We start from the raw sequence: 27807 nt of genomic DNA, 5'->3' as shown, positions 1-27807 counted from the left end.
TTTCAGTATAGCCCTTTGCCAGGGCAGCCAAAAATTGGGAGGCTCCACATTGTCCCTGGGTAGAGACGTGCATGAGGGCCTCAAAACATTAAGTGTCCATTGTCAGGAAGTGGGTGTATTATAGTATAGCCCTTAGGCAGGGCAGCCAAAAATTGGGAGGCTCCACATTGTCCCTGGGTAGAGACGTGCATGATGGCCTTTAAACCTGAAGTGCCCATTGTAAGGAAGTGGGTCTATTTCAGTATAGCCCTTTGCCAGGGCAGCCAAAAATTGGGAGGCTCCACATTGTCCCTGGGTAGAGACGTGCATGAGGGCCTCAAAACATTAAGTGTCCATTGTCAGGAAGTGGGTGTATTATAGTATAGCCCTTAGGCAGGGCAGCCAAAAATTGGGAGGCTCCACATTGTCCCTGGGTAGAGACGTGCATGATGGCCTTTAAACCTGAAGTGCCCATTGTAAGGAAGTGGGTCTATTTCAGTATAGCCCTTTGCCAGGGCAGCCAAAAATTGGGAGGCTCCACATTGTCCCTGGGTAGAGACGTGCATGAGGGCCTCAAAACATTAAGTGTCCATTGTCAGGAAGTGGGTGTATTATAGTATAGCCCTTAGGCAGGGCAGCCAAAAATTGGGAGGCTCCACATTGTCCCTGGGTAGAGACGTGCATGATGGCCTTTAAACCTGAAGTGCCCATTGTAAGGAAGTGGGTCTATTTCAGTATAGCCCTTTGCCAGGGCAGCCAAAAATTGGGAGGCTCCACATTGTCCCTGGGTAGAGACGTGCATGAGGGCCTCAAAACATTAAGTGTCCATTGTCAGGAAGTGGGTGTATTATAGTATAGCCCTTAGGCAGGGCAGCCAAAAATTGGGAGGCTCCACATTGTCCCTGGGTAGAGACGTGCATGATGGCCTTTAAACCTGAAGTGCCCATTGTAAGGAAGTGGGTCTATTTCAGTATAGCCCTTTGCCAGGGCAGCCAAAAATTGGGAGGCTCCACATTGTCCCTGGGTAGAGACGTGCATGAGGGCCTCAAAACATTAAGTGTCCATTGTCAGGAAGTGGGTGTATTATAGTATAGCCCTTAGGCAGGGCAGCCAAAAATTGGGAGGCTCCACATTGTCCCTGGGTAGAGACGTGCATGATGGCCTTTAAACCTGAAGTGCCCATTGTAAGGAAGTGGGTCTATTTCAGTATAGCCCTTTGCCAGGGCAGCCAAAAATTGGGAGGCTCCACATTGTCCCTGGGTAGAGACGTGCATGAGGGCCTCAAAACATTAAGTGTCCATTGTCAGGAAGTGGGTGTATTATAGTATAGCCCTTAGGCAGGGCAGCCAAAAATTGGGAGGCTCCACATTGTCCCTGGGTAGAGACGTGCATGATGGCCTTTAAACCTGAAGTGCCCATTGTAAGGAAGTGGGTGTATTTCAGTATAGCCCTTAGGCAGGGCAGCCAAAAATTGGGAGGCTCCACGTTGTCCCTGGGTAGAGACGTGCATGAGGGCCTCAAAACATTGTTCCCATTGCAAAGGAGCGGGTCTCCTGTCGTTGTAATGTCCATTCTGCAAAGAATGGGCGAAAAAATTTACCACTGGGGGTATACCTGAAACAAAGACCTAACTATTGTAACGGTCATCATGATGGCGCATGAGGAGAAGGAGGAGCAGTCCAGCGATTATCCAAAGTCGAGAAGTGTACCCATGGGTGAGTGGAGGTACATGGCAAACTTTAAATTCCGCTCTCATTTGCTGGTGGTGTGGTGAAGTCTGGCCCAATCCAACCCTTGTTCATCTTTATCAGAGTCAGCCTGTCAGCATTTTCAGTTGACAGGCGGGTGCGTTTATCTGTAATGATTCCACCTGCGGCACTAAAAACACGCTCTGACAAAACGCTAGCAGCAGGGCAGGCCAGGACTTCCAAGGCGTAGAGAGCCAATTCATGCCACGTGTCCAGCTTGGATACCCAATAATTGTAAGGCACAGAGGAATGTCGGAGTACAGTTGTTCGATCTGCAAGGTACTCCTTCAGCATCTGGGCAAACTTAGGATTTCTTGTGGCACTACCCCGCACCTCAGGGGCTGTGGTACGTGAGGGGCTGAGAAAACTGTCCCACATCTTAAAGACTGTTCCCCTACCTCTGGCGGATTGGACTTGTGCCTCTCTCGGCTGTACGCCTCGGTTGTCCACTGATTCCTGACCTATGCCGCTAGCGTTTTGTGAGGGGAATGCTTTGCCTACTTCCGTGAGTATGGCCTTCCGAAACTGCTGCATTTTGGTTGACCTCTCATCCACGGGAATAAGAGACAAAAAGTTCTCCTTGTAGCGTGGGTCTAACAGTGTTACCAACCAGTAATGATTGTCGGCCAAGATGTTCTTAACGCGAGGGTCACGAGACAGGCAGCTTACCATAAAGTCAGCCATGTGCGCCAGACTCTTAACAGCCAGGACTTCAGTAGCCTGACCAACAAGATGACTGAACATGCTGTCCTCCTCCTCCTCCTCCTCCTCCTCCTCCTCATCTACCCTGTCCTCTGGCCAGCCACGCTGAATCGAGGATATGACTGGTGTGCATGTCATATCCTCAATTTGGCCGGAGAGTTGCTCCATGTCTTCATCCTCCTCCTCGTCATAGTCCTCCACTGCACGTTGTGATGAGACGAGGCTGGGCTGTGTGTTATCACCCACACCCACTACTGTTTCTTGCTGCAACTCATCGCGCTCCGCCTGCAATGCATCATGTTTGTTTTTCAAAAGGGACCGTTTTAGAAGGCAGAGTAGCGGTATGGTGACGCTAATAATGGCGTCATCACCACTCACCATCTTGGTGGAGTCCTCAAAGTTTTGGAGGATGGTACATAGGTCTGACATCCATCTCCACTCCTCAGGTGTTATGTGTGGAGTTTGACCCATTTCCCGACGGCTTAGGTGATGCAGGTACTCAACAACTGCCCTCTTCTGCTCACATATCCTGACCAACATGTGCAGAGTTGAATTCCAACGCGTGGGGACATCACACACCAGTCTGTGAGCCGGAAGATGCAAACGGCGCTGAAAGCCGGCAAGGCCGGCTGAAGCAGTAGGTGACTTTCGAAAATGTGCAGACAGGCGGCGAACTTTTACCAGCAGATCAGACAGCTCTGGGTATGACTTTATAAACCGCTGAACCACGAGGTTGAGCACATGGGCCACGCATGGAACATGTGTCAGCTGGCCTCGCCTCAAAGCCGCCACCAGGTTCCGGCCATTGTCACAAACGACCTTTCCTGGCTTTAGGTTCAGAGGTGTGAGCCAGTGATCTGCCTGCTGTTTCAGAGCTGTCCACAGCTCTTCTGCATTGTGGGGTTTGTCACCTATGCAGATTAGCTTCAGCACAGCCTGTTGCCGCTTCGCCGAGGCAGTGCTGCAGTGCTTCCAGCTTGTGACTGGTGTGGAGGGCACAGTGGATGAGGATGCGCAGGAGGAGGAGGAGGCTGAAGAGCATGACATTCCGGAGCTGTAGAGTGTGGGTGAAACACTGACTGAGGTAGGGCCTGCAAACCTTGGTGTGGGAAGGACGTGTTCCGTCCCTCGCTCAGACTGGGTCCCAGCTTCCACAATATTAACCCAGTGTGCCGTCAACGAGATGTAGCGGCCTTGCCCACAAGCACTTGTCCACGTGTCTGTGGTTAGGTGGACTTTGGGTGAAACAGCGTTGTTCAGGGCACGTGTGATGTTTTGTGACACGTGGTTATGCAACGCGGGGACGGCACACCGGGAGAAATAGTGGCGGCTGGGGACCGAGTAACGTGGGACAGCTGCCGCCATCAGGTCACGGAATGCTTCTGTCTCCACCAGCCTAAAAGGCAACATTTCCAGCGCAAGCAGTCGCGAAATGTTAGCATTTAGAACTGTGGCATGTGGGGTGTTGGCAGTGTATTTGCGCCTGCGTTCAAAGGTTTGCTGAATGGATAACTGAACGCTGCGCTGGGACAAGGACGTGCTTGATGATGGTGTTCTTTCTGCGTAGGCAACTGCAGGTGCAGGAGTGGAGGAGGCTTGTTCGCAGGCAGCATGGACAGAGGATTGGCTCGCATGCACAACCAGCGAAGACGTAGCAGTGACATCAGCAAGCACTGCTCCTCGACTCTGTTGTACTTCCCACAAAGTCGGGTGCTTGGCTGACATGTGCCTGATCATGCTGGTGGTGGTCAGGCTGCTAGTTTTGGTACCCCTGCTGATGCTGGCACGGCAGGTGTTGCAAATGGCCTTTTTTGAATCATCTGGATCCAACTTAAAAAACTGCCAGACTCGTGAAGACCTAACATTTGTACAGGCACCTTGTGTCGTCGTGTTGTTACGGGGAACGGTTGCCTGACTTCTGCCTGGGACCACCACCCTGCTTCTTACTGCCTGTTGTGATGCTACGCCTCCCTCCCCCTGTGCACTGCTGTCCTCGCTCTGCATATCCTCCTGCCAGGTTGGGTCAGTTACTGGATCATCCACCACGTCGTCTTCCTCTTCCGCACCCTGCTCCTCCTCCTGACTTGCTGACAATTGTGTCTCATCATCGTCCACCACTTGTTGAGACACGTTGCCAACTTCGTGAGAACGTGGCTGCTCAAATATTTGGCTATCTGTACAGACGATCTCCTCATGACCCACTTCAATATGAGCTGGCGAGAGGCCAGAATGTGTGAATGGAAACGTGAACAGCTCTTCCGAGTGTCCAAGTGTGGGATCATTAATGTCCGAGGAGGACGTGTACTCAGCCTGGTGGTAGGAAGGAGGATCAGGTTCAGAAATGTGCGGTGCAGTATCACGGCTACTGACACTTGACCGTGTGGAAGACAGAGTGTTTGTGGTGGTGCCAATCTGACTGGAAGCATTATCCGCTATCCAACTAACAACCTGTTGACACTGGTCTTGGTTCAAGAGCGGTGTACTGCTGCGGTCCCCAAGAATTTGGGACAGGACGTGCGAGCGACTAGATGTGGCCCTTTGTTGTGGCGAAATTAGAGCTTGCCCACGACCTCGGCCTCTGCCTGCACCACCATCACGTCCACTTCCTTGTTCCTTGCCAATGCCCTTGCGCATTTTGCAATGCTGTGCACTGCTGACGTGTATATTCACTACTTGTGCGTTATATCAAAGTTTCTGGAAATTGCACACCAGTGCACCTGTACGCTGCCACCAACAGGCACACACGTGCGGTTTTAAAAACCAAGCACGGACGCAATAATAACCTAACACAGGTTTTAGGAGCAAAAATTAAGAACTCTGACACTATCAGCCACTGCTGACTGACGTGTATTATACACTACACTTGTGCGTTATATAATAGTTTGGTAAACGCACACCAGTGCACCTGTACGCTGCCACCAACAGGCACACACGTGCGGTTTTAAAAACCAAGCACGGACGCAATAATAACCTAACACAGGTTTTAGGAGCAAAAATTAAGAACTCTGACACTATCAGCCACTGCTGACTGACGTGTATTATACACTACACTTGTGCGTTATATAATAGTTTGGTAAACGCACACCAGTGCACCTGTACGCTGCCACCAACAGGCACACACGTGCGGTTTTAAAAACCAAGCACGGACGCAATAATAACCTAACACAGGTTTTAGGAGCAAAAATTAAGAACTCTGACACTATCAGCCACTGCTGACTGACGTGTATTATACACTACACTTGTGCGTTATATAATAGTTTGGTAAACGCACACCAGTGCACCTGTACGCTGCCACCAACAGGCACACACGTGCGGTTTTAAAAACCAAGCACGGACGCAATAATAACCTAACACAGGTTTTAGGAGCAAAAATTAAGAACTCTGACACTATCAGCCACTGCTGACTGACGTGTATTATACACTACACTTGTGCGTTATATAATAGTTTGGTAAACGCACACCAGTGCACCTGTACGCTGCCACCAACAGGCACACACGTGCGGTTTTAAAAACCAAGCACGGACGCAATAATAACCTAACACAGGTTTTAGGAGCAAAAATTAAGAACTCTGACACTATCAGCCACTGCTGACTGACGTGTATTATACACTACACTTGTGCGTTATATAATAGTTTGGTAAACGCACACCAGTGCACCTGTACGCTGCCACCAACAGGCACACACGTGCGGTTTTAAAAACCAAGCACGGACGCAATAATAACCTAACACAGGTTTTAGGAGCAAAAATTAAGAACTCTGACACTATCAGCCACTGCTGACTGACGTGTATTATACACTACACTTGTGCGTTATATAATAGTTTGGTAAACGCACACCAGTGCACCTGTACGCTGCCACCAACAGGCACACACGTGCGGTTTTAAAAACCAAGCACGGACGCAATAATAACCTAACACAGGTTTTAGGAGCAAAAATTAAGAACTCTGACACTATCAGCCACTGCTGACTGACGTGTATTATACACTACACTTGTGCGTTATATAATAGTTTGGTAAACGCACACCAGTGCACCTGTACGCTGCCACCAACAGGCACACACGTGCGGTTTTAAAAACCAAGCACGGACGCAATAATAACCTAACACAGGTTTTAGGAGCAAAAATTAAGAACTCTGACACTATCAGCCACTGCTGACTGACGTGTATTATACACTACACTTGTGCGTTATATAATAGTTTGGTAAACGCACACCAGTGCACCTGTACGCTGCCACCAACAGGCACACACGTGCGGTTTTAAAAACCAAGCACGGACGCAATAATAACCTACTAACAGGTTTTTTTGGGGAGCGACAATTACAGTACAGACAAGTCAGACACTATCTGGACTGTTTTACACTGTGTACACCAGCCCCAGATATGAAGGCTGGTATACGGTCACCACTACCCTGCCTGCCTGCCTGCCTGTATACTGCTACAATAGTCCTGACAAGGACTCTTTTGGTCACTAGCCTGTATTCAGACCTGGCTATACCCTGCCTGTATATAGCAACAATAGTCCTGAGAAGGACTCTGCTACTGTACTCCGACCTGGCTATACCCTGCCTGCCTGTATACAACTAGAATAGTCCTGAGAAGGACTTTTGGTCACACTGTTTGCAGCCCTGCAACTGAAAAAGCTATAAAGGGCCGCAAAGCTTTCCCTGAATCAGCGACACTCTCCCTACACTCACTGTCAGAATAGCTGTGAGCAGAGCACAGCGCGCCGGCCGATATAAAGGCTCGGTGACGCTGTGCAGGCCGGCCAATCACTGCAATTCCACAACTAACAGGGCTGTGGCATTGCAGTGGTCTGCCAGCCAATCCCTGCATGAGGGCTGGCTCTCAAAAGAGCGCCAACATGCAGAAATGAAGACCACGAGTAAAGCACGAGTATCGCGAGATTACTCGGTCCCCGCCGAGCAGCCCGAGTACAGTGATACTCGTGTGAGTACCGAGTAGTGACAAGCATGCTCGCTCATCACTAGTAGTTACTATTAATACATGAAATGGGGTAATGGAATATTCTACCTTTTTCCTGGACTCAACCAGTATCCCTGGGTTCAATTAAGAGATGAGTGGAGATGAGTGAACCCAAACTGTAAAGTTTGGGGTTCGTACCAAATATGGACTTTATAAAAAATCAGTTTTCAAGTTTGGATGCTTTACGTATGCTGACCACTCAAGCTAGCATCGGTGTGCTTGGGTACACTCAGTGCTCGGCCCAGTGCAAACCGCTTGCAGTGTTTGAATGGCTCTCACTGGGGATAAAATAAGCATTTTTGAATGTAGTGTGTCCCAAAAAATGAAAAAACCCTGCCCTACCTTCCCAGAAAGTGATCTGTTTATTCCCGGCTCTATGTGGGTGGTGAACCAACTGCCCAATCAATGACTTTCTGTTGGGTTCAGGTGAAGTCCGGGTCCTGAACCAAACTTTATCTAAAGTCCGGCTGAACCTGCCAAACCGAACCTCGGTGGGTCCGCTCATCTCTAGAGATAAGTGAATTAATTCAATGCTAAACTTTAGGAAATTTGATGGACCTGACAAATTCAAACAATGTTGTGATTCAATTTGCACAAATCGACAAAAATCCCCATCACTAATGTGAACAATGCATAAGATTGCAATAGCCACAGATGGGTCACATCACCTCAAGTACAACTGGGTGACCTTCCAAATACTGCCTTGCAGCTATCACATCACATATTACAGCACAGTCATCACATAGTATATCATATCACATAGTATAGCACATCACATAGTATAGTACAGCCTTTTGTAGCCCATATAAAAGCTAGAGCTGGGAATGCTTCACAGCAACTATCCCGCTGAATACACTGTACAGATAGTGTGGGACAAAACAGCAGTGAAGAATTGTTACCATCCGTTTACTTAAAGCCATGTATATATGGAGGTCAGTTTGATATTACTTAAGGTACCGTCACACATAACGAGATCGCTAACGAGGTCACAGCTGAGTCACGTTTGTGTGACGCAGTAGCGATCCCATTAGCGATCTTGTTATGTGTGACACCTACCAGCGATCAGGCCCCTGCTGTGAGATCTCTAGTCGTTGCAGAATGGTGCAGGCCATTTTCTTCAAAGGCGATGTCCTGCTGGGCAGGACACATCGCTGTGTTTGACACTGTGTGACAGGGTCACAGTGACTGCTGAGATCGTTATACAGGTCACTACTGCGACCTGTATAGTTCCTGCATCGTTGGTAAAATCTGACTGTGCGATATCTCACCTGCGACCTCCCAGCGACTTACCTGCGATCCCTATCAGGTGGAATCGTTTTTGGGATCGCTGGTAAGTCGTTGTGTGTGACTGGGCCTTAAGGCTAGGTTTGTGATAAAGAGTGTGAAAGGGGTTGAATATAATCCAAGGAGATCTGAGAATATTATCCACATTTTTTCAGGGCAGTTGGAGTACCTGCTATTCATGGCAAATTTATTCTCCGTGAATCACATTTTAAAAAAAAAAAATATGGCAAATTTAAGTTTCCAAAGATCTAGTTTTTGAAAGTCAGATTAGAGCTACATAAAATATCATAAAAATCCAGTACACAATGTACCAGGTTTCGATCATATTTATTGGAGAATGACAGAGAACACGCTAGAAAAAGACCAATCACAAATTTTTGTAGAAATCCTGAACTACTTTAGTTTACAATTTTGCCTTAGTTTAGGTTAATTTTAATAAATAAACCATAATTGTAAATCATTTTGTGAGACTATATCTACATTATATCGCAGTACAATTCATAAATATAAATATACTATGTATATATTCTACAACTGAGCAAAAAGATTTGCACTGCCCTGGTCCAGTGTCCACCTGAGTCCTCTGAGACTGCGCAACCAAGGTAGTCTTCACTTCTGTACCAGGAACTTGTGGCCCGGAATTCTGTACACCTCTTCCGCTTTCCAGGCACTGATATTATGGAACAACACATGTTATGTCATTATGTGACACCTTATGACTAGTCCTCATGTGATGCCATGATGATATGGAGTCTAGTAAATTTAAGTGGCACCCATAGTGCCAAGCCAAGACTGCTGAGTTCAAAAGTGAAAACTTCGCTAGTCTGACTGCCACATAGATATTGCCAGGAAAATATACTAAGGCAACACGAATCTTTTTTCTCAACACTGTTTTTATATACAGACACATTAAAGTTGAGCAAATAGATTTGTATGTCCTGGTCCAGCAGCCACATCTGTAGTCCATGGCCATCAGACCATAGCCTGCATACTTCCTCCTACCTCCCAGCATCTTTGGCACTTCTTCGGATTAGTGAGCCATCGCCTACAATATATAAAATTATTTTTAAGCATCTGGTCACAATCTATCTGCCAAGAACTATTTGACTCGGTTTCTGGTTATTAGATCACAAATACAGAGTACTATGTGTGGAGCCTGCCAAATTGTGTCAAATGTAAGAGCAACATATCAGCTGACATCGTGTCTGAGATATTGTCATGTTAACATGGGAACTAAATACATAAACGGGATGAGCAGAAAATGCGAAATGAGAATGTGGAGACCTATTAATAATATTAAAGATTTGTTAATTGTTTCTTTTATTTTCTGTCTTCCAGAAGCAACAATGTATTTACAGAAGTCGTTCAGATGAACTTTGAGATCACCAGTTTTAGCAGCCTTTCTGGTACACAGCCTATTTCATGGCAGCTGGAATATTTTGGAAAAGTGACAACTGACATGGTCCTATCTGAAGTCTATATTAGCCAAAAAGATATTTTGGGAATAGTTCCACTTTCTATGGTAAGAGTATTTCATTACATTGTACACTTAGGGGTACTTTGCACGTTGCGACATCGCTACTGCGATATCGTCGGGGTCAAATCGAAAGTGACGTACATCCGGCGCCGGTAATGACGTCGCAACATGTAAAGCCTAGGAGAGAAGATGAACGAGCATGAAACAGTCAAAAATCGGTGATCTGTGTCACGTCGTTCATTTTCATAATGTCGGTGCGTCCGCAGGTACGATGTTGTTTGTTGTTCCTGCAGCTCCACATATCGCTGTGTGTGAAGCCACAGGAGCAACAAACATATCCTTACCTGCGCCCGCCGTCCACCGGCAATGCGGAAGGGAGAAGGTGGGCGGGATGTTTACATCCCGCTCATCTCCGCCCCTCCGCTTCTATTGGCCAGCCGATTAGTGACGTCACTGTGACGCCGAACGCACCGCCTCCTTGAAGGAGGGATTCTTCGGCAGTCACAGCGACGTCGCCGACCAGGTATGTGCATGTGAAGCTGCCGTAGCGATAATGTTCGCTACGGCAGCTATCACAAGATATCGCGTGTGTGACGGGTTGGGGACTATCGCGCTCGGCATCGCTATCATCGGCTAGCGATGTCGCAGCGTGCAAAGTACCCCTTACTGTGATCTAAAATATTCTTTGAGATTATCAGGCAAGGAGACATCTCATAGGAGTTTCTTCACAATACTGGAGATAGATAGATAGATAGATAGATAGATAGAAAATAGATTGATAGATACATGAATAGATAGATACATATATAGTATATATAATATATATAATATAATATATAATATAATAATATATAAATATATATATAACAGGGTGGCCAAAATGTTTCACAGAAGTGATGTAAATCTGGATGTCTATTCTGGTACTTGTAGTGACACAAGACTTGTTAGGATGTATCAGGGCCAGGTTATATGGATGGCTGAAGAGACGGGCAGGTTTGGCTATTCACATACCTCCACCAATGGGTGTGTCTCATCTGTTAAGATGGAGACTACTTGTTTGTCACATGTTCATAGTAAGGGTCAGAGTGAGGAGACTGTGATGTTTCCTGGAAGGAGTCCTCAGCGAGCGGGGAGTATTCACTTTTCCTGACCAGGACAATGGATAAGAGGTTTGAAGCATCACACAAAGGTACCTCTGGAGAGGTATGTGTATAGTGACTGGGGTCAGTGAGTGGAGGTGGACATAGCTCCACTGGGATACATGAATATTGTATCCAAACCTGTCTGGGCATACTGCGAGGGTAATGGACTTGAAATCCATGTGTGTTTTGTACCAGGAGTGCTATTTATGTATGTTGCAATAAACCTGTTGAACATTATATAAAACTGTTCCGGCGTGCTACCTCTAAGAAACAAGCTAAGTGAGTATCCCCATTAAGTGAGCGAACTGTCACAATTTATATAGATAGATCAATAGATAGATTCATAGATAAAATAATGAAAATTGGAACTCAAAGATGGTTGCAAGGCCCCTTATTAAAGCATTTATCCAAATATTGCAATAGATAAAAAAAAACACAAACAGAGGCAGCATTTTCAAAATCTTGCAAATAAGTGGGGCTTTAAATAGCCCAGTGGCAACATTTCAGTTCTTCTGAACATTTTTCAAGCCCTGAAATAGGTTCGGTAGAACCAAAATGTTGCCACTGGGCTATTAAAAGTGCCCACTTTTTTTGCAAGTTTTGGAAGTGCTGCCTCTGTTTTTCTTTTTTAGATAGACAGACAGACAGACAGACAGACAGACAGACAGACAGATAGATAGATAGATAGATAGATAGATGATAGGTAGGTGGATTGGTATATAGATAGATATTACTGTCTCCTAAACATTTTGCATGATGAGATGATGGGCAGATCAGATGGCACCAGGTGGCTACTGGGCCAGTAATAAAACAGTTTATATATATCATATCATATGTTCATTATTTTTTGCAAGTGAGTCTTTTGTAATGAAAAAGAAAACTTTCTGAAGCGCCACAGCAGAGTGAAGTACATTTCACTGTAGACAGGAGCGAATCATATAATTATTTTTCTATAAACAGGTAGGAGTCAGCATTTCCTCAAAGTCATTTAATAAATTTTCCTTTGTGAAACTCTTCAAAACCTCAATTTCAACCCTTATTCCAGTAAATTAGGACTCCGAGACCCTCTTAAGACGAAAGTTGATGTCCTGCAGTATCTGACATTGCTCTCATACATCCAATACTATCCACTACTGTTAAATTCAGTCCATTTGTATCCATTAGTTGTGCTATGACATCCCTCCAGCTATTCTTTGCTGCACATAACAAAATACAAGAGAATCAATTATCTGCCAGTACATTACAGTTGGTTGCAGATCCATCTCTAAGTGTGGTTTGGGGAGTTATATGGTTTATGGTATTTAGGGCCTTTGAAAATAATCTAACAGGATGAAATTGTATAAAAGTCCTTTCATTAATCCCACATGTTCCATTCTTATTTTACGAGCCAACAGTATTGTGTCTGACAACATTTAGCTCCGGCTACAAGACAGTGAGAAAATGAGAAGAGAGCTCAGCACTTCCCCTTCTTCTTGTGAGAGTTCTTTTTACAGACTATTGTAATGTTGATTGTCTTAGTATATGTCACATTAACATAATCTACAATGTGGATGACTGGATATGTTGTATGTAAAGGTAGTTTTCAGTTACTATTATGTAACACACCGTATGTATGATGTAACACACCGTATCACTCAAGGAGATGGCATATTTGTGGTGTTAATAAACTGTGAGTCCCGCCATGCCTGAAAGGGTTACAGTACAATCTTTAAAAGATTAGACTAAATTTCCATTAGTGAGAAAACCTGGATTGGAAAATGAATTCTTCAGTTCATTCCAATATCAATGTGCATAATGGTGATACCATTAAGTGTCCTGCTTTACTTAGAGCTGTGACTATACATGAATATGAGTTTATTGGGGAAGGGACATCTTTCTTTAGTCCCGCTTTGCTCTAAAATTGGATAAATTCCTGTTACACCATATGTTAAAATTAAGTTTTCAATCACAAATATGGCTGCATTTTATTGTGGGTACTTGAGATCGGTGAATAGTGAAATATTCGGGTTCGGATTATGCTATCCGAATGCCAAGTACTAGTCCAGTATTCATCTCAAATAACAAATCTAATGCAAGTGAATGGGGAACCTGAGCATTTTTCCTGAAGATTTTCTAGAAAAATGCTTGAGTTCCCCATTGACTTGAATTAGGTTCGTTATTCGCAACAAATTGTGGAATAGTACTCTGTATTCAGATAGCATAATCCAAACCTGAATATTTTACTATTTGCCCATATCTAGTATGTATGTCAAAGCTTTGCTTTCATTGGGTGGATCCTAGGCATTTTCAAGCATAGGGATTCCACTATTTTCCATTTTTAGGAGCCATCCTTCAGTGAAACATTACCCTGCTATGTAGTCCATGAAAGTAGAGACGCGTGTGTGTTCCCACCTCCCTCACGCCTTTCCCCTGACCTGATGGTCGAACAAAAACAACTTTTTTGAGCATACCTGGTGAGTGCTTTCCGTCTCTACTTTCATGGACTGTGTGAATTGTCGTATTTTGGAAAGAGCACTGCTTTCACTGCTCTATGGACTTACTGCCATATAATGCGCTGAAAAGTTTGGATTAAAAGGATTCAACGGTGAGCTGAATAGTGCCGAGTAGTTCCTCCTTCCTTTCTGGATATATTTGTTACCCTGCTATGTATTTCACCTCAAAACATTGCTGTCTACAAATGGGTCTCTGGTTTGGCTGGTATGAACTACTTTGCGTATCCTTTTTGGGGAGTGATAAACTATGTAGGTTATGGCGCTTGTTTTCACTATAGGATGATCTGCGTCTTTCTAAACCTGATCAGAGGTGGCTCAAAAGACACCAGCAGCAACCGTTGCCACTATTGCGGCTGAGATGACAATCCCAGTATGACTATGCCCATAGTTGCTTGGTATTGGTACTTGAAAAACAGTCAACAAATCTAATATATAAAACTTTGTGTATGTGTGTGTGTGTGTGCGTGTGTGTGTGCGTGTGTGTGTCTGTGTGTGTGTGTGTGTGTCTGTGTATGTATGTATGTCCGCTAAAGGAATCCGCACCGTCGCATTTACAATCACGAAATTTTGCACAGATGCCTCATGTGACCCAGGGAACGTTGTAGACTATGTTTTGACAGGAAAATTTAACCCCGTGCTTTACAGTAACTCTCCAAAAAACATGTCTCCATTACATTGAATAGAGCTTGGAACTGCAGTTTATTAATAGCAGCTGTGATTGGTTGCTATAGGAACAAAGGACAGTGTTAGTATAGGAAGCTTATGTGTGAGGTAATATGATGTCAGTGGAGAGAAAGATAGCGAGAGACTGAAAGAGACAGACAGGGAAAGAGACAGAGAGATAGAGAAAGACAGAGAGACAGCCAGCCAGAGACAGACGGTGAAAGAGACAGATCGAGACAGACGGGGAAAGAGACAGACGGGGAAAGAGACAGATGGGGAAAGAGACCGACCTGGAAAGAGACAGACCTGGAAAGAGACACACAGAGACAGGGAAAGAGACAGACAGGGAAAGAGACAGACAAAGAGATGGACAACGACAGACAGGGAAAGAGACAGGAAGAGAGACGGGAAGACAGATGGAGAAAGAGACAGACCTGGAAAGAGACAGATGGGGAAAGAAAAAGAGAGATAGAGACAGTCAAAGAAAGAGACAGACAGAGACAGGCAGACAGGGAAAAAGACAGACCTTGAAAGAGACAGACCTGGAAAGAGGCAGACGGGGAAAGAGACAGATGGGAAAGAGACAGATGGGGAAAGAAACAGATGGGGAAAGAGACAGACGAGGAAAGAGACAGACAGGGAAAGGGACAGATGGGGAAAGTGACAGACGGGGAAAGAGACAGACAGGGAAAGAGACAGACCTTGAAAAAAACAGACCTGGAAAGAGACAGACAGGGAAAGAGACAGACAGACAGACAAAGACACATGGGGAAAGAGACAGATGGGGAAAGAGACAAACAGGGAAAGAGACAGACCTGGAAAGAGACAGACCTGGAAAGAGACAGACCTGGAAAGAGACAGACCTAAAAAGAGACAGATGGGGCAAGAGACAGACAGGGCAAGAGACAGATGGGGAAAGAGACAGACCTGGAAAGAGACAGACCTGGAAAGAGACAGACCTGGAAAAAGACAAACGGGGAAAGAGACAGACCTGGAAAAAGACAGACCTGGAAAGAGACAGACCTGGAAAGAGACAGACCTGGAAAGAGACAGACGGGGAAAGAGACAGACAGACAGACAAAGACACATGGGGAAAGAGACAGATGGGGAAAGAGACAAACAGGGAAAGAGACAGACCTGGAAAGAGACAGACCTGGAAAGAGACAGACCTGGAAAGAGACAGACCTAAAAAGAGACAGATGGGGCAAGAGACAGACAGGGAAAGAGACAGATGGGGAAAGAGACAGACCTGGAAAGAGACAGACCTGGAAAGAGACAGACCTGGAAAGAGACAGACGGGGAAAGAGACAGACCTGGAACGAGACAGACCTGGAACGAGACAGATGGGGCAAGAGACAGACAGGGCAAGAGATAGACGGGGAAAAAAAGAGAGACACACAGACACAGACATAGAGACAGACACAGAGATAGAGAGACAGACACAGAGACACAGAGATAGAGACAGATAGACTGATACAAAAACAGACAGATAGAGACATAGCAAACAAGCAGTGCTGGCTCATCCTCCTTCTGAGACAGAGACATAGACACAGACAGACAAGGAAAGAGACAGACAGACAGCGACACACAGACAGAGACTGGGAGAGAGACAGAGAGACAGTTACTATCCCGTGAAATGCCCAGGTACTACAGCTAGTCTAATATATAAAGCTGAGTGTATGTTTGAGTGTATGTATGTGTGTGTGTTTATGTCCACTAAAGGAATCCGCACCGTCGCATTTACGATCACGAAATTTTGCACAGATGCCTCATGTGACCCAGGGAACATCATAGACTATGTTTTGACAGGAAAATTTAACCCCACGCTTTACAGTTACTCTCCAAAATCTGCCTCCATTAAAGTGAATGGAGCCTGGAACTACGGGTTATTAATAGGAGCTATGATTGGATGCTTAGGAACGAAAGACATTTTTAATATAAGAAGCTTATGTGTGAGGTCATATGATGTCGGTGGGGAGACGGATAGAGAGAAAGAAACAAAGAAAGACAGACAGAGAGAGACAGACAGAGACAGACGGGGAAAGAGACAGATGGGGAAAGAGACAGACGAGGAAAGAGACAGACGAAGAAAGAGACAGACCTGGAAAGAGACAGATGGGGAAAGAGACAGACATAGACAGGCAGACAGGGACATAGACAGGCAGACAGGGACATAGACAGGCAGACACAGACAGAGACAGGCAGACAGGGAAAGAAACAGACAGAGTGACAAAGACAGATGGGGAAAGAGACAGACCTTGATAGAGACAGACAAAGAAAGAGACAGAGACAGGCAGACAGGGAAAAAGGCAGACAGGAAAAGACACAGACAAAGAGATGGACAAAGACAGACAGTGAAAGAGACAGGAAAAGAGATGGGGAGACAGATGGGGAAAGAGACAGACCTGGGAAAGAGACAGAGCTGGAAAGAGACAGATGGGGAAAAAAGAGAGATAGAGACAGACAAAGAAAGAAAGAGACAGACCTGGGAAAGAGACAGACCTGGAAAGAGACAGATGGGGAAAGAAACAAAGAGATAGAGACAGAGAAAGAAAGAGACAGACAGAGACAGGCAGATGGGGAAAGAGACAGATGATGAAAGAGACAGATGGGGAAAAAGTCAGACCTTGAAAGAGACAGACCAGAAAAGAGACAGACGGGGAAAGAGACAGACAGAGAGACAGACAAAGACAGATGGGGAAAGAGACAGATGGGGAAAGAGACAGATGGGGAAAAAGTCAGACCTTGAAAGAGACAGACCAGAAAAGAGGCAGACGGGGAAAGAGACAGATGGGAAAAGAGACAGACGGGGAAAGAGACAGACCTGGAAAGAGACAGACCTGGAAAGAGACAGATGGTGAAAGAGACAGATGGGGAAAGAGACGGACCTGGAAAGAGACAGACCTGGATAGAGACAGACGGGGAAAGAAGCAGATGGGGAAAGAGACAGACAGACACAGACGTATAGACAGACACAGAGATAGAGAGAGAGACACAGAGATAGAGACAGACTGATACAAAGACAGAGAGATAGAAAAAGACAGTCAAAGACATAGGCACAAACAGACAAGGAAAGAGACAGACAAAGAGACAGACAGACAGCAACAGACAGACAGAGATTGGGAGAGAGACAGAGAGAGTTACTATCCCGGGCAACGCCTGGGTACTACAGCTAGTCTAATATATAAAGCTGAGTGTTTGTATGTGTGTGTGTGTGTGTATGTATGTCCGCTAAAGGAATCCGCACCGTCACATTTACAATCACAAAATTTTGCACAAATGCCCCATTTGACTCAGGGAACATCATAGCCTATGTTTTGACAAGAAAATGTAACCCCCCCCGCGCTTTACAGTTACTCTCCAAAAAAACATGCCTCCATTAAAGTGAATGGAGCTGTGAGCTACAGACTATTAATAGGAGCTATGATTGGTTTCTATAGGAACAAAAGAGATTCATAGTATAAGAAGCTTGTGTGTGAGGAAATATGATGTCGATGGAGAGACAGACAAAGACAGACTCAGACTGAGAGACAGACAGACAGGCACAGACAGAGAAAGGGGCACACAGGGAAAGAGAGAGAGACAAACAGAGACAGATAGGAAAAAAAAGCCAGACATACAGAAAGAGACAGTCAGAAAGACACATGGGGAAAGAGACAGACAGAGGCAGACAGGGAAATAGACAGAGAGAGACAGACAAGAAAAGAGACAGAGAGACAGACAAAGACAGATGGGGAAAGAGACAGATGGGGAAAGAGCCAGACGGGGAAAGAGCCAGACCTGGAAAGAGGCAGACCTGCAAAGAGACAAACGGGGAAAGAGACAGATGGGGAAAGAGTCAGACAGAGAGACAGACAAAGACAGACAGGGAAAGAGACAGAGAGAGACCAAAAAGGAAAGAGACAGACAGAGACAGACAAAGACAGATGGGGAAAGAGGCAGACAGGGAAAGAGACAGATGGGGAAAGAGACAAATGGGGAAAGAGGCAGACGGGGAAAGAGACAGATGGGGAAAGAGACAAACCTGGTAAGAGACAGACAGCAAAAGAGACAAACAGAGAGACAGACAGGGAAAGATGGGAAAAGAGACAGACGGGGAAAGAAACAGACGGGGAAACAGACACAGAGATAGAGAGAGACAGACAGACACAGATAGAGACAGACAGACACAGAGACACAAAGATAGAGAGAGACAGAGAGACTGATACAGAGACAGAGAGAGATAGAAACAGACAGACACACAGAGACAGACAGAGAGATAGACAGACAGAAACTGGGAGAGAGGCAGTTACTATCCCGGGCAACGCCCGGGTACTACAGCTAGTAATAGATAAAAAGGAAAATTATAGAATTCATTACCCTCTCCATACTAACCCAATGTATGAGATCTTTGATGTTCCACCACAGTAATAAGGTTTGTTAATTATTGCTGAAGGTCAGGCGTGCACAACCTGTGGCCCTCAACAATCTTGTTACAAACATACTTAACAGTGTCTGGTAGCTGCTTATACAGTGCCTACAAGTAGTATTCAACCCCCTGCAGATTTAGCAGGTTTGATAAGATGCAAATAGGTTAGAGCCTGCAAACTTCAAACAAGAGCAGGATTTATTAACAGATGCATAAATCTTACAAACCAACAAGTTATGTTGCTCAGTTAAATTTTAATAATTTTTCAACATAAAAGTGTGGGTCAATTATTATTCAACCCCTAGGTTTAATATTTTGTGGAATAACCCTTGTTTGCAATTACAGCTAATAATCGTCTTTTATAAGACCTGATCAGGCCGGCACAGGTCTCTGGAGTTATCTTGGCCCACTCCTCCATGCAGATCTTCTCCAAGTTATCTAGGTTCTTTGGGTGTCTCATGTGGACTTTAATCTTGAGCTCCTTCCACAAGTTTTAAATTGGGTTAAGGTCAGGAGACTGACTAGGCCACTGCAACACCTTGATTTTTTCCCTCTTGAACCAGGCCTTGGTTTTCTTGGCTGTGTGCTTTGGGTCGTTGTCTTGTTGGAAGATGAAATGACGACCCATCTTAAGATCGTTGATGGAGGAGCGGAGGTTCTTGGCCAAAATCTCCAGGTAGGCCGTGCTATCCATCTTCCCATGGATGCGGACCAGATGGCCAGGCCCCTTGGCTGAGAAACAGCCCCACAGCATGATGCTGCCACCACTATGCTTGACTGTAGGGATGGTATTCTTGGGGTCGTATGCAGTGCCATCCAGTCTCCAAACGTCACGTGTGTGATTGGCATCAAAAATCTCGATCTTGGTCTCATCAGACCAGAGAACCTTGTATACTTTATTAAATTTTAAGGGGTTTACAATATTGACCAGAGAACCTTGAACTAGTCTGTCTCAGAGTCCTCCAAGTGATCATGAGCAAACTGTAGATGAGCCTTGACATGACGCTTTGAAAGTAAAGGTACCTTACGGGCTCGTCTGGAACGGAGACCATTGCGGTGGAGTACGTTACTTATGGTATTGACTGAAACCAATGTCCCCACTGCCATGAGATCTTCCTGGAGCTCCTTCCTTGTTGTCCTTGGGTTAGCCTTGACTCTTCGGACAAGCCTGGCCTCAGCATGGGTGGAAACTTTCAAAGGCTGTCCAGGCCGTGGAAAGCTAACAGTAGTTCCATAAGCCTTCCACTTCCGGATGATGCTCCCAACAGTGGAGACAGGTAGGCCCAACTCCTTGGAAAGGGTTTTGTACCCCTTGCCAGCCTTGTGACCCTCCACGATCTTGTCTCTGATGGCTTTGGAATGTTCCTTTGTCTTTCCCATGTTGACCAAGTATGAGTGCTGTTCACAAGTTTGGGGAGGGTCTTAATTAGTCAGAAAAGGCTGGAAAAAGAGATAATTAATCCAAACATGTGAAGCTCATTGTTCTTTGTGCCTGAAATACTTCTTAATACTTTAGGGGAACCAAACAGAATTCTTGTGGTTTGAGGGGTTGAATAATAAATGACCCTCTGAATAAACTTTTCACAATTTAAAAAAAAAATAAAAAAAGAAATAACATTCTTTTTTGCTGCAGTGCATTTCACACTTCCAGGCTGATCTACAGTCCAAATGTCACAATGCCAAGTTAATTACGAATGTGTAAACCTGCTAAATCTGCAGGGGGTTGAATACTACTTGTAGGCACTGTATATATTTTATATGTCAGGGAGAAGAGAAGTGTTGAGTATGCAGCATAGACAGATGAGTATTAATGGGACAGGTGCAGGTGAGTAATAATGGTGTACTGTGTGACCATGTTTGAAGTCCCCAGATTTTGGCACAATAGAGGAGTCTTGACTCCTGAGCAGCATGAACATGAGTTGATATGCTCTATGTGAGTGCTTCTATAGTTATTGTAGTTTATGGGAGAAGGAAAACACATTACAGTTTCAGCATCTCACATAAACTACAATAATGAGAGTTTCATGTTTCACTATTTCTGGATCGAGAATGGTGGAGAAGGGGACTTCTATCCTCTCAATATCAGCAGCACTTAGCAGATATTTATGGCTAATACTGTGGAGATGTAAGGCAATACCACTGATACACATGCATTATTGTAGCCTTTGGGGTCAGTACGCAATGACAATGTGGCGCGCTGAACAAAAAAGGTTGTGCCCCATACTACAGAGACTCCAGAATAGAAGATTCATGGTGTACTTTCTGTTAGTTCATCATGTCAGGGTTGAAGAGATCCTTGATTCCACTGAAGGAAATTGCCTTAGTAAAGTCTTATGTATGGAGGAGCGTGGTGTTTGTTACGTAGTATAATTTCTATATCAAGTGTCTATTTTACTGGGAGATTCATTGCATGACCTTTCCAAGCTTGACTTTACTATTCCCCCCACCTGCATTCTGCTTACCACACAGGATTGTGATCTGTAATCCCCCATGCATATCTTCCTTGTTTAATCACACTTTTGTTAAGATGGATTCATTGTTAAATCTGCAGTGGCTTCATTAGGAGGATGTTTACTTCCACCATATGGTAACTCCTTCTTGGTAGACTGGAGACAGGTTCTGTTATGCTGTGTAGCATATTGTCACCGTGCATACACGTATTCAGCAAATAATTACTCTATTTAAAGGAGCAGTCACTCAGCCAGCGGCATATGCTGACAAGCTCTGTTTTCATTTTTCAATTTCTCCATCCAAGGTGACCTATTGGTTCAGGTTAGGATGCGTTAACATGTTTCAATCTATTTTTTTTTAACCCCAATTATTGTTTAAGATTTGGAAACTAAGTTGTAGTTAGAGTTTGCAATTTAAAGTTTATTGTTCACAATTTATACACACCTCAAAATTAAAATGGCAACAAGAAGGAAAAGGATTAACACATATGTTAATAGTATGCAAATGATGGAAAAATGGAAGCAACATTTTCAAAACAGCTCGATTTATTCAGTATTGAGTATGAGTCTGGAGACGCTACAGACCATGATAGCACGTGTAGCCCATGTAGCTGTTCAGTGTAGTATCATAGTATCATAGTTTTTAAGGTTGAAGGGAGACTCTAAGTCCATCTAGTTCAACCCGTAGCCTAACATGTTGATTCAGAGGAAGGCAAAAAAAAAACCCCAATGTGGCAAACAAGTTCCAATGGGGAAAAAATTTCCTTCCTGACTCCACATCCGGCAATCAGACTAGTTCCCTGGATCAATACCCTGTCATAAAATCTAATATACATAACTGGTAATATTAAATTTTTCAAGAAAGGCATTCAGGCTCTGCTTAAATGTTAGTAGTGAATCACTCATTACAACATCATGCGGCAGAGAGTTCCATAGTCTCACTGCTCGTACAGTAAAGAATCCTCGTCTGTGATTATGATTAAATCTTCTTTACTCAAGACGTAGCAGATGCCCCCGTGTTACAGTCGCAGGCCTAGGTGTAAAAAGATCTTTGGAAAGATCTCTGTACTTTCCCCTCATATATTTATACATTGTGATTAGATCCCCCCTAAGCCTTCGTTTTTCCAAACTAAATAACCCCAAGTTTAATAACCTGTCTTGGTATTGCAGCCCACCCATTCCTCTAATAACCTTGGTCGCTCTTCTCTGCACCCTCTCCAGTTCAGCTATGTCCTTCTTATATATCGGTGACCAGAATTGTACACAGTATTCTAAGTGCGGTCGCACTAGTGACTTGTACAGAGGTAGAACTATATTTTTTTCATGAACACTTATACCTCTTTTAATACATCCCATTATTTTATTAGCCCTGGCAGCAGTTGCCTGACACTGTCCACTAAAGTGAAGTTTACCATCCACCCACACACCCAAGTCTTTTTCTGTGTCTGTTTTACCCAGTGTTCTACAATTAAGTACATAATCATAAATGTTATTTCCTCTACCCAAGTGCATGACCTTACATTTATCTACATTAAACTTCAATTGCCACTTCTCAGCCCAATCCTCCAATTTACATAAATCTCCCTGTAATATAAAATTATCCTCCTCTGTATTGATTACCCTGCAGAGTTTAGTATCATCTGCAAATATTGAAATTCTACTCCGCATGCCCCCAACAAGGTCATTTATAAATATGTTGAAAAGAAGCGGGCCCAATACTGACCCCTGTGGTACCCCACTATGAACTGAGACCCAGTCCGAGTACGTACCATTAATAACCATCCTTTGTTTCCTATCACTGAGCCAGTTTTTAACCCAGTTACACATATTTTCCCCTATCCCCATTATTCTCATTTTATGTACCAACCTTTTGTGTGGCACCGTATCAAAAGCTTTTGAAAAGTCCATATACACAACATCCACTGCATTTCCCTGGTCCAGGCTTGAACTTACCTCTTCATAGAAGCTGATCAAATTAGTTTGATAGGATCGATCCCTCATAAACCCATGTTGATACTCTGTCATAAGGTTATTTTTCTTGAGATACTCCAGTATAGCATCTAACAAGAAAGCCTCAAGGATTTTACCAACCGTAGAGGTTAAACTTACCGGCCTATAATTTCCCGGCTCAGTTTTTGTCCCCTTTTTGAATATTGGCACCACATTTGCTATGCGCCAGTCCTGCGGTACCGACCCTGTTATTAAGGAATCTGAGAAGATTAAAAATAATGGTCTATCTATCACAGAACTCAATTCCTGTAGTACTCTGGGGTGTATGCCATCCGGGCCCGGAGATTTGTCAACCTTAGTGATTTCGAGGCGGCGGCGTACTTCCTGCTGGGTTAAGCAGGTAATATTCAAGGGTGAATTTATGGTATCGGTCATGTCATCTGCCATGGCATTTTCTTGTATAAAAACCGTAGAAAAAAAGTCATTCAGCAGGTTGGCTTTACCCTCATCCCCTTCCACCATTTCACCAAGACTATTTTTAAGGGGGCCAACACTATCGCTTTTCAGTTTTTTACTGTGCTGAAGAACGGCTGCTGGGATACTTTGGAGAAATGGCTGTACTGCTGGTTCCATGATTGATTCATTGTGAACTGCAAGTGAAGTTGGAAGTCACATATTAGGCCGAAGGCATCAGTGTCTACACAAATCATCAGTAGATATATGCACGATATTTGGTTAAGAGCCAGACTTTAAGCTAGAGGTATTCCATTGACTTCACATCACCACTCTCAAAGACAAAAGACAATAATGGCAGAGTTAGACAGCGATGAAGACTACAATGGAAGTCTATCCACTTCAGAGATGAGTCTCACTGTGGTCTTAGATAGGGTTTAGTGGACTCATGGATGTTCAGGTTCATTGAGTTTGGTCAAATTTTAATTAAAAGTTCAGCTGGCAACCTTCCAACAAACTTTATTAGCATACAAACAGCCTGAGAACTCCAAACTCAGACACAGACATTTTTGAAAAGTCCATATTCAAGTTCGAGTACCGACACCAGGTGTCCACTACGAACCCCGAACTTTGAATTCGAGTTCTCTCATCCCGAGTTTTCTATATAATGATAGCCACATACTGGTATACTAACAACTCAGCATTACATTGATTTGGTTGTGGAGCCAGTGCTCGAGTCATTTCTTTAAAGCGTCCCAGGAGCCATTTTTCAACACAGTAATGCCCACCTGCATGTTGCTCTACTGTACATTCAGTGTGGCAGAATATTCCTCAGAAAACCATTTACAGTAGCAGTAAAAAGTATTGGCACCCTTGAAATTGCCTTGATGGACCTGTTAATGCGTAAATACGTGCAAAATGGTTGCCATCATCTAGATGTCTCCCGTAACCCCCAGCCTTCTGATTTTTTTTATGCTGGGAATAAAATAAAGGACTTTTAACCGATGATGAGTACCACCTTTTAATTTCTCCTTCTGGAATTATTTCTGACTAGCAGACTTAATGCAACAACATGTGTCAATCTGCATCGATAATGTGTACTATTTAGAAGAGGCGCCACGCTTACCAACAGGCGGGAAGCAGTTTGCTGGACTCTGGTGTGTTTGCCACAAACTACTTACGTGGCTGCTGACAAGAGTCCTAAAAATCTTTTTGCTAAACTTTACCGTTAAGATCATACCTTATTAAAGATGAGAGAATCTGTTGAGATAAGAATTCAGCAGCTTGATGATATTTGACAAGGAAATTTAACTGTTATCAAAATTGTTCAAGGTGAATAGAATGTGCCTTGTTATGCTTTGGGGTATTTTCAGACTCTGAAAATTAATAAATGTGGGATTTAAAGAAAAGTAGAATTAGGACTCAAAAACACTATTTGTATTGCACTTTCCAGTGTTCTGTTTTATTTGGCCTCTTTCCATGTTCTTCTGGCATGGGACATTCTTTTCGGCCTTTTTTACACAGTGCCAGGATGTCCAGTGCTGAGTAGTGCTCTGCAGTCGTGGTGCACATCTGAACTAGCGTTGTGACATCAGAGATCTGTTCAGAACCAGAAGCCCCGACACAGTAAGAGGAAGTGTGAAGAAAACTACATACACCAGAGAAAGGTGGAATGAACTGCCGCAAAGAACAGGATGGTAGACTGAGGCGGTTGATCATGTGATTTGTAACCCTTTCTTGACTCCAATTTTGCTACATTTGCACAAAGAGAATTGAAAAAATTTGGATTTAGGAAAATCTGACTTTTTGGTAAAATTCGAGAGAAATTCAATTCACCTCATTCAAAATTGCTCATTTCTATAAATTTATAAAATATATTTGTGTACAGCTTAGATTACTGAAATAAACACATATGAAGTATTCAATGTAAGCTGTGTAATCTCAATAAAGCTTACAGACTTCTCTAGCAATAGAAAAATGGTTGAAAAATGTGTCCTATTTTTTACAAAAGGCCAAGCAATTTCTGGATATTTAGCAACCTTTGTATTACAGTGTTATTTGAGCAAAGATGCTGTTGCTGTTGTATTGAGTGCTGTAACATGATCAGACGAACATCATTATGCTTAGGAGTTCATGAGGTCAGAAATAACAAAACCAACCTCCAAACAAGTAGTATTGTTCTGTACTGCACTTGAGAATCCTGAGTGAACTGTTGAATTCTGCAGATCCATGTATAACCTCGTATATGCCGAGAAACAGTCTCAATACATTCATTCTCTTTATACTGCAGTGATGCCTAGAATTAATGGCTGAAAACAATACTTTAGACTGAAAAGACCTGCATTGTATATCGGGCAAGCAGAATTCTACATAGAAAAAAGTATGTCTGCTGTGATATATTCCCTTCAATAACCCAGCACCTCTTGGATTATAAAGTAGTCTGAATTATTGGACCAACAGAGAATTAAGAATTGGGGTGAAAGTCTCTAAGGAAGAACTGAAATATTTATAACTTAAAGGAGACTTCCCAGAAAAAAATATTTCATACTTAGTTTGTGTTGAGATATTTTGATTTATTATTAGGCCTAACGTTCTACTTTTCGGGTTTACATTGAGAACCTGTATGGATCCAAATACATAAGTCGCCACATAATCTATAAATGAATATCTGTCAGGTACATTGTAGATTTTCATGTTTGGCTTTACAATAACTTTATAGACCAAGGAAAAAAACCCCACATAAAATATAACCTTTAATACTTCATTTAAAAGGTAAAACAACACAAAATAAAAAAACTCTCATAGTAGAGGGGACAATTGAAGGTAACACTAAAATTAGGAAAAACAGAAAAAAGGTAGGGCACAGCTGGCCCTAATGAGCCCTAAATCTGACCCTACCTAGCAATGGAGGGTATGACACCCTAGGGTTGTGACACCTCCATTCACCAACAGGAAACCCTACCAATCTCTCATCATGCACGGCAGGCAGCATTAGTTTGCCTTGAACCCGATCGTGCTGCGTTGCACAGCTAAAATCAGCAGGACCAGAGGGCAGTGTACTGTGCTGTTCCGTGTCACTCCCCGATCCTGCTGATAAGACAGTGGCCGTAGATCGAACCTCTATCAGGCCGGCGAGATCTGGCGTTGCTCCCTCCTTACTGATCAGTGTAGCACTGTGACTGGGCCCTGAAGTGCAGCAGCGTGAGGGTGTCAGTATATTGGTGATGTCATCACACTGCTGCTGGCACGCAGAGACACGTCAGTTACCGGTAAGCGCTCCACGAAAGAGCCAAAGATGAAAAATTTGATCAATGGGAATGAGTGGGGAGGGGATTACGGCATAAGATGGGTGAAAGGGGGCACAGCTTTGCGAGAGAAAGTGGAGGGAGTACTTTATAGTGATGGGCAATGTGTCTGTAAAAAGGGGGGATTTTGTACTGGAGCAGTGAAGTGTGTGTGTGTGTGTTTGTGTGTGGAGCAGCCTAGAAGGAAATATGATGGAGAGGGGCAGCCTGGGGTCAATATGATGGAGATGGGAAGCCTGAGGGGAATAGGATGGAGAGGGGCAGCGTGGGGGGGAATATGATGGAGAGGGGTAGCGTGGGGGGATAAGATGGAAAGGGGCAGTCTCGGGTCAATATGATGGAGATGGGCAGCCTGGGGGGAATATGATGGAGAGGGGCAGCATGAAGGGAATAAGATGTAGAGGGGCAGTGTGGGGGAAAATATGATGGAGAGGGGCAGTGTGGGGGGAATAGGATGGAGAGGGGCAGCGTGGGGGAGAATATGATGGAGAGGGGCAGTGTGGCGGGGAATAAGGTGGAGACGGGAAGCCTGGGGTCAACATGCTCGAGATGGGCAGTCTGGGGGGAATAGGAGGGAGAGGGGCAGCATGGGGGAGAATAAGATGAAGAGGGGCAGCGTGGGGGTGAATAGGATGGAGAGGGGCAGCCTGGGGGGAATAGGATGGAGGGGGGCAGCCTGGGGGTGGTATGATGGAGAGGGGCAGTTTTATGGGGTGGATATTTTGTGAAGGAAGCACTGCAATTTTTTTCAGGGGTGCAGTATGGTAGACA

At 44.3% G+C, this 27807-nt stretch overlaps 1 protein-coding gene across 1 annotated transcript in view; it reads left to right on the top strand.

Moving 5' to 3' along the window:
- TMEM132C (transmembrane protein 132C) overlaps window positions 1-27807 on the top strand; it is a 923542-nt gene that overhangs the window by 687590 nt on the left and 208145 nt on the right. Inside the window, exon 4 of the mRNA XM_075322405.1 lies at window positions 10035-10218. Coding sequence (XP_075178520.1) covers window positions 10035-10218 — 184 coding nt within the window. The remainder of the gene's footprint in view (window positions 1-10034; window positions 10219-27807) is intronic.

This window comes from Anomaloglossus baeobatrachus, chromosome 1 (assembly GCF_048569485.1).
Source record: "Anomaloglossus baeobatrachus isolate aAnoBae1 chromosome 1, aAnoBae1.hap1, whole genome shotgun sequence".
In the NCBI taxonomy this organism is placed as follows: domain Eukaryota; kingdom Metazoa; phylum Chordata; class Amphibia; order Anura; family Aromobatidae; genus Anomaloglossus; species Anomaloglossus baeobatrachus.
Note: the sequence above shows the minus strand (reverse complement) of the source record. Positions and strands in the feature narration are given on the sequence as shown.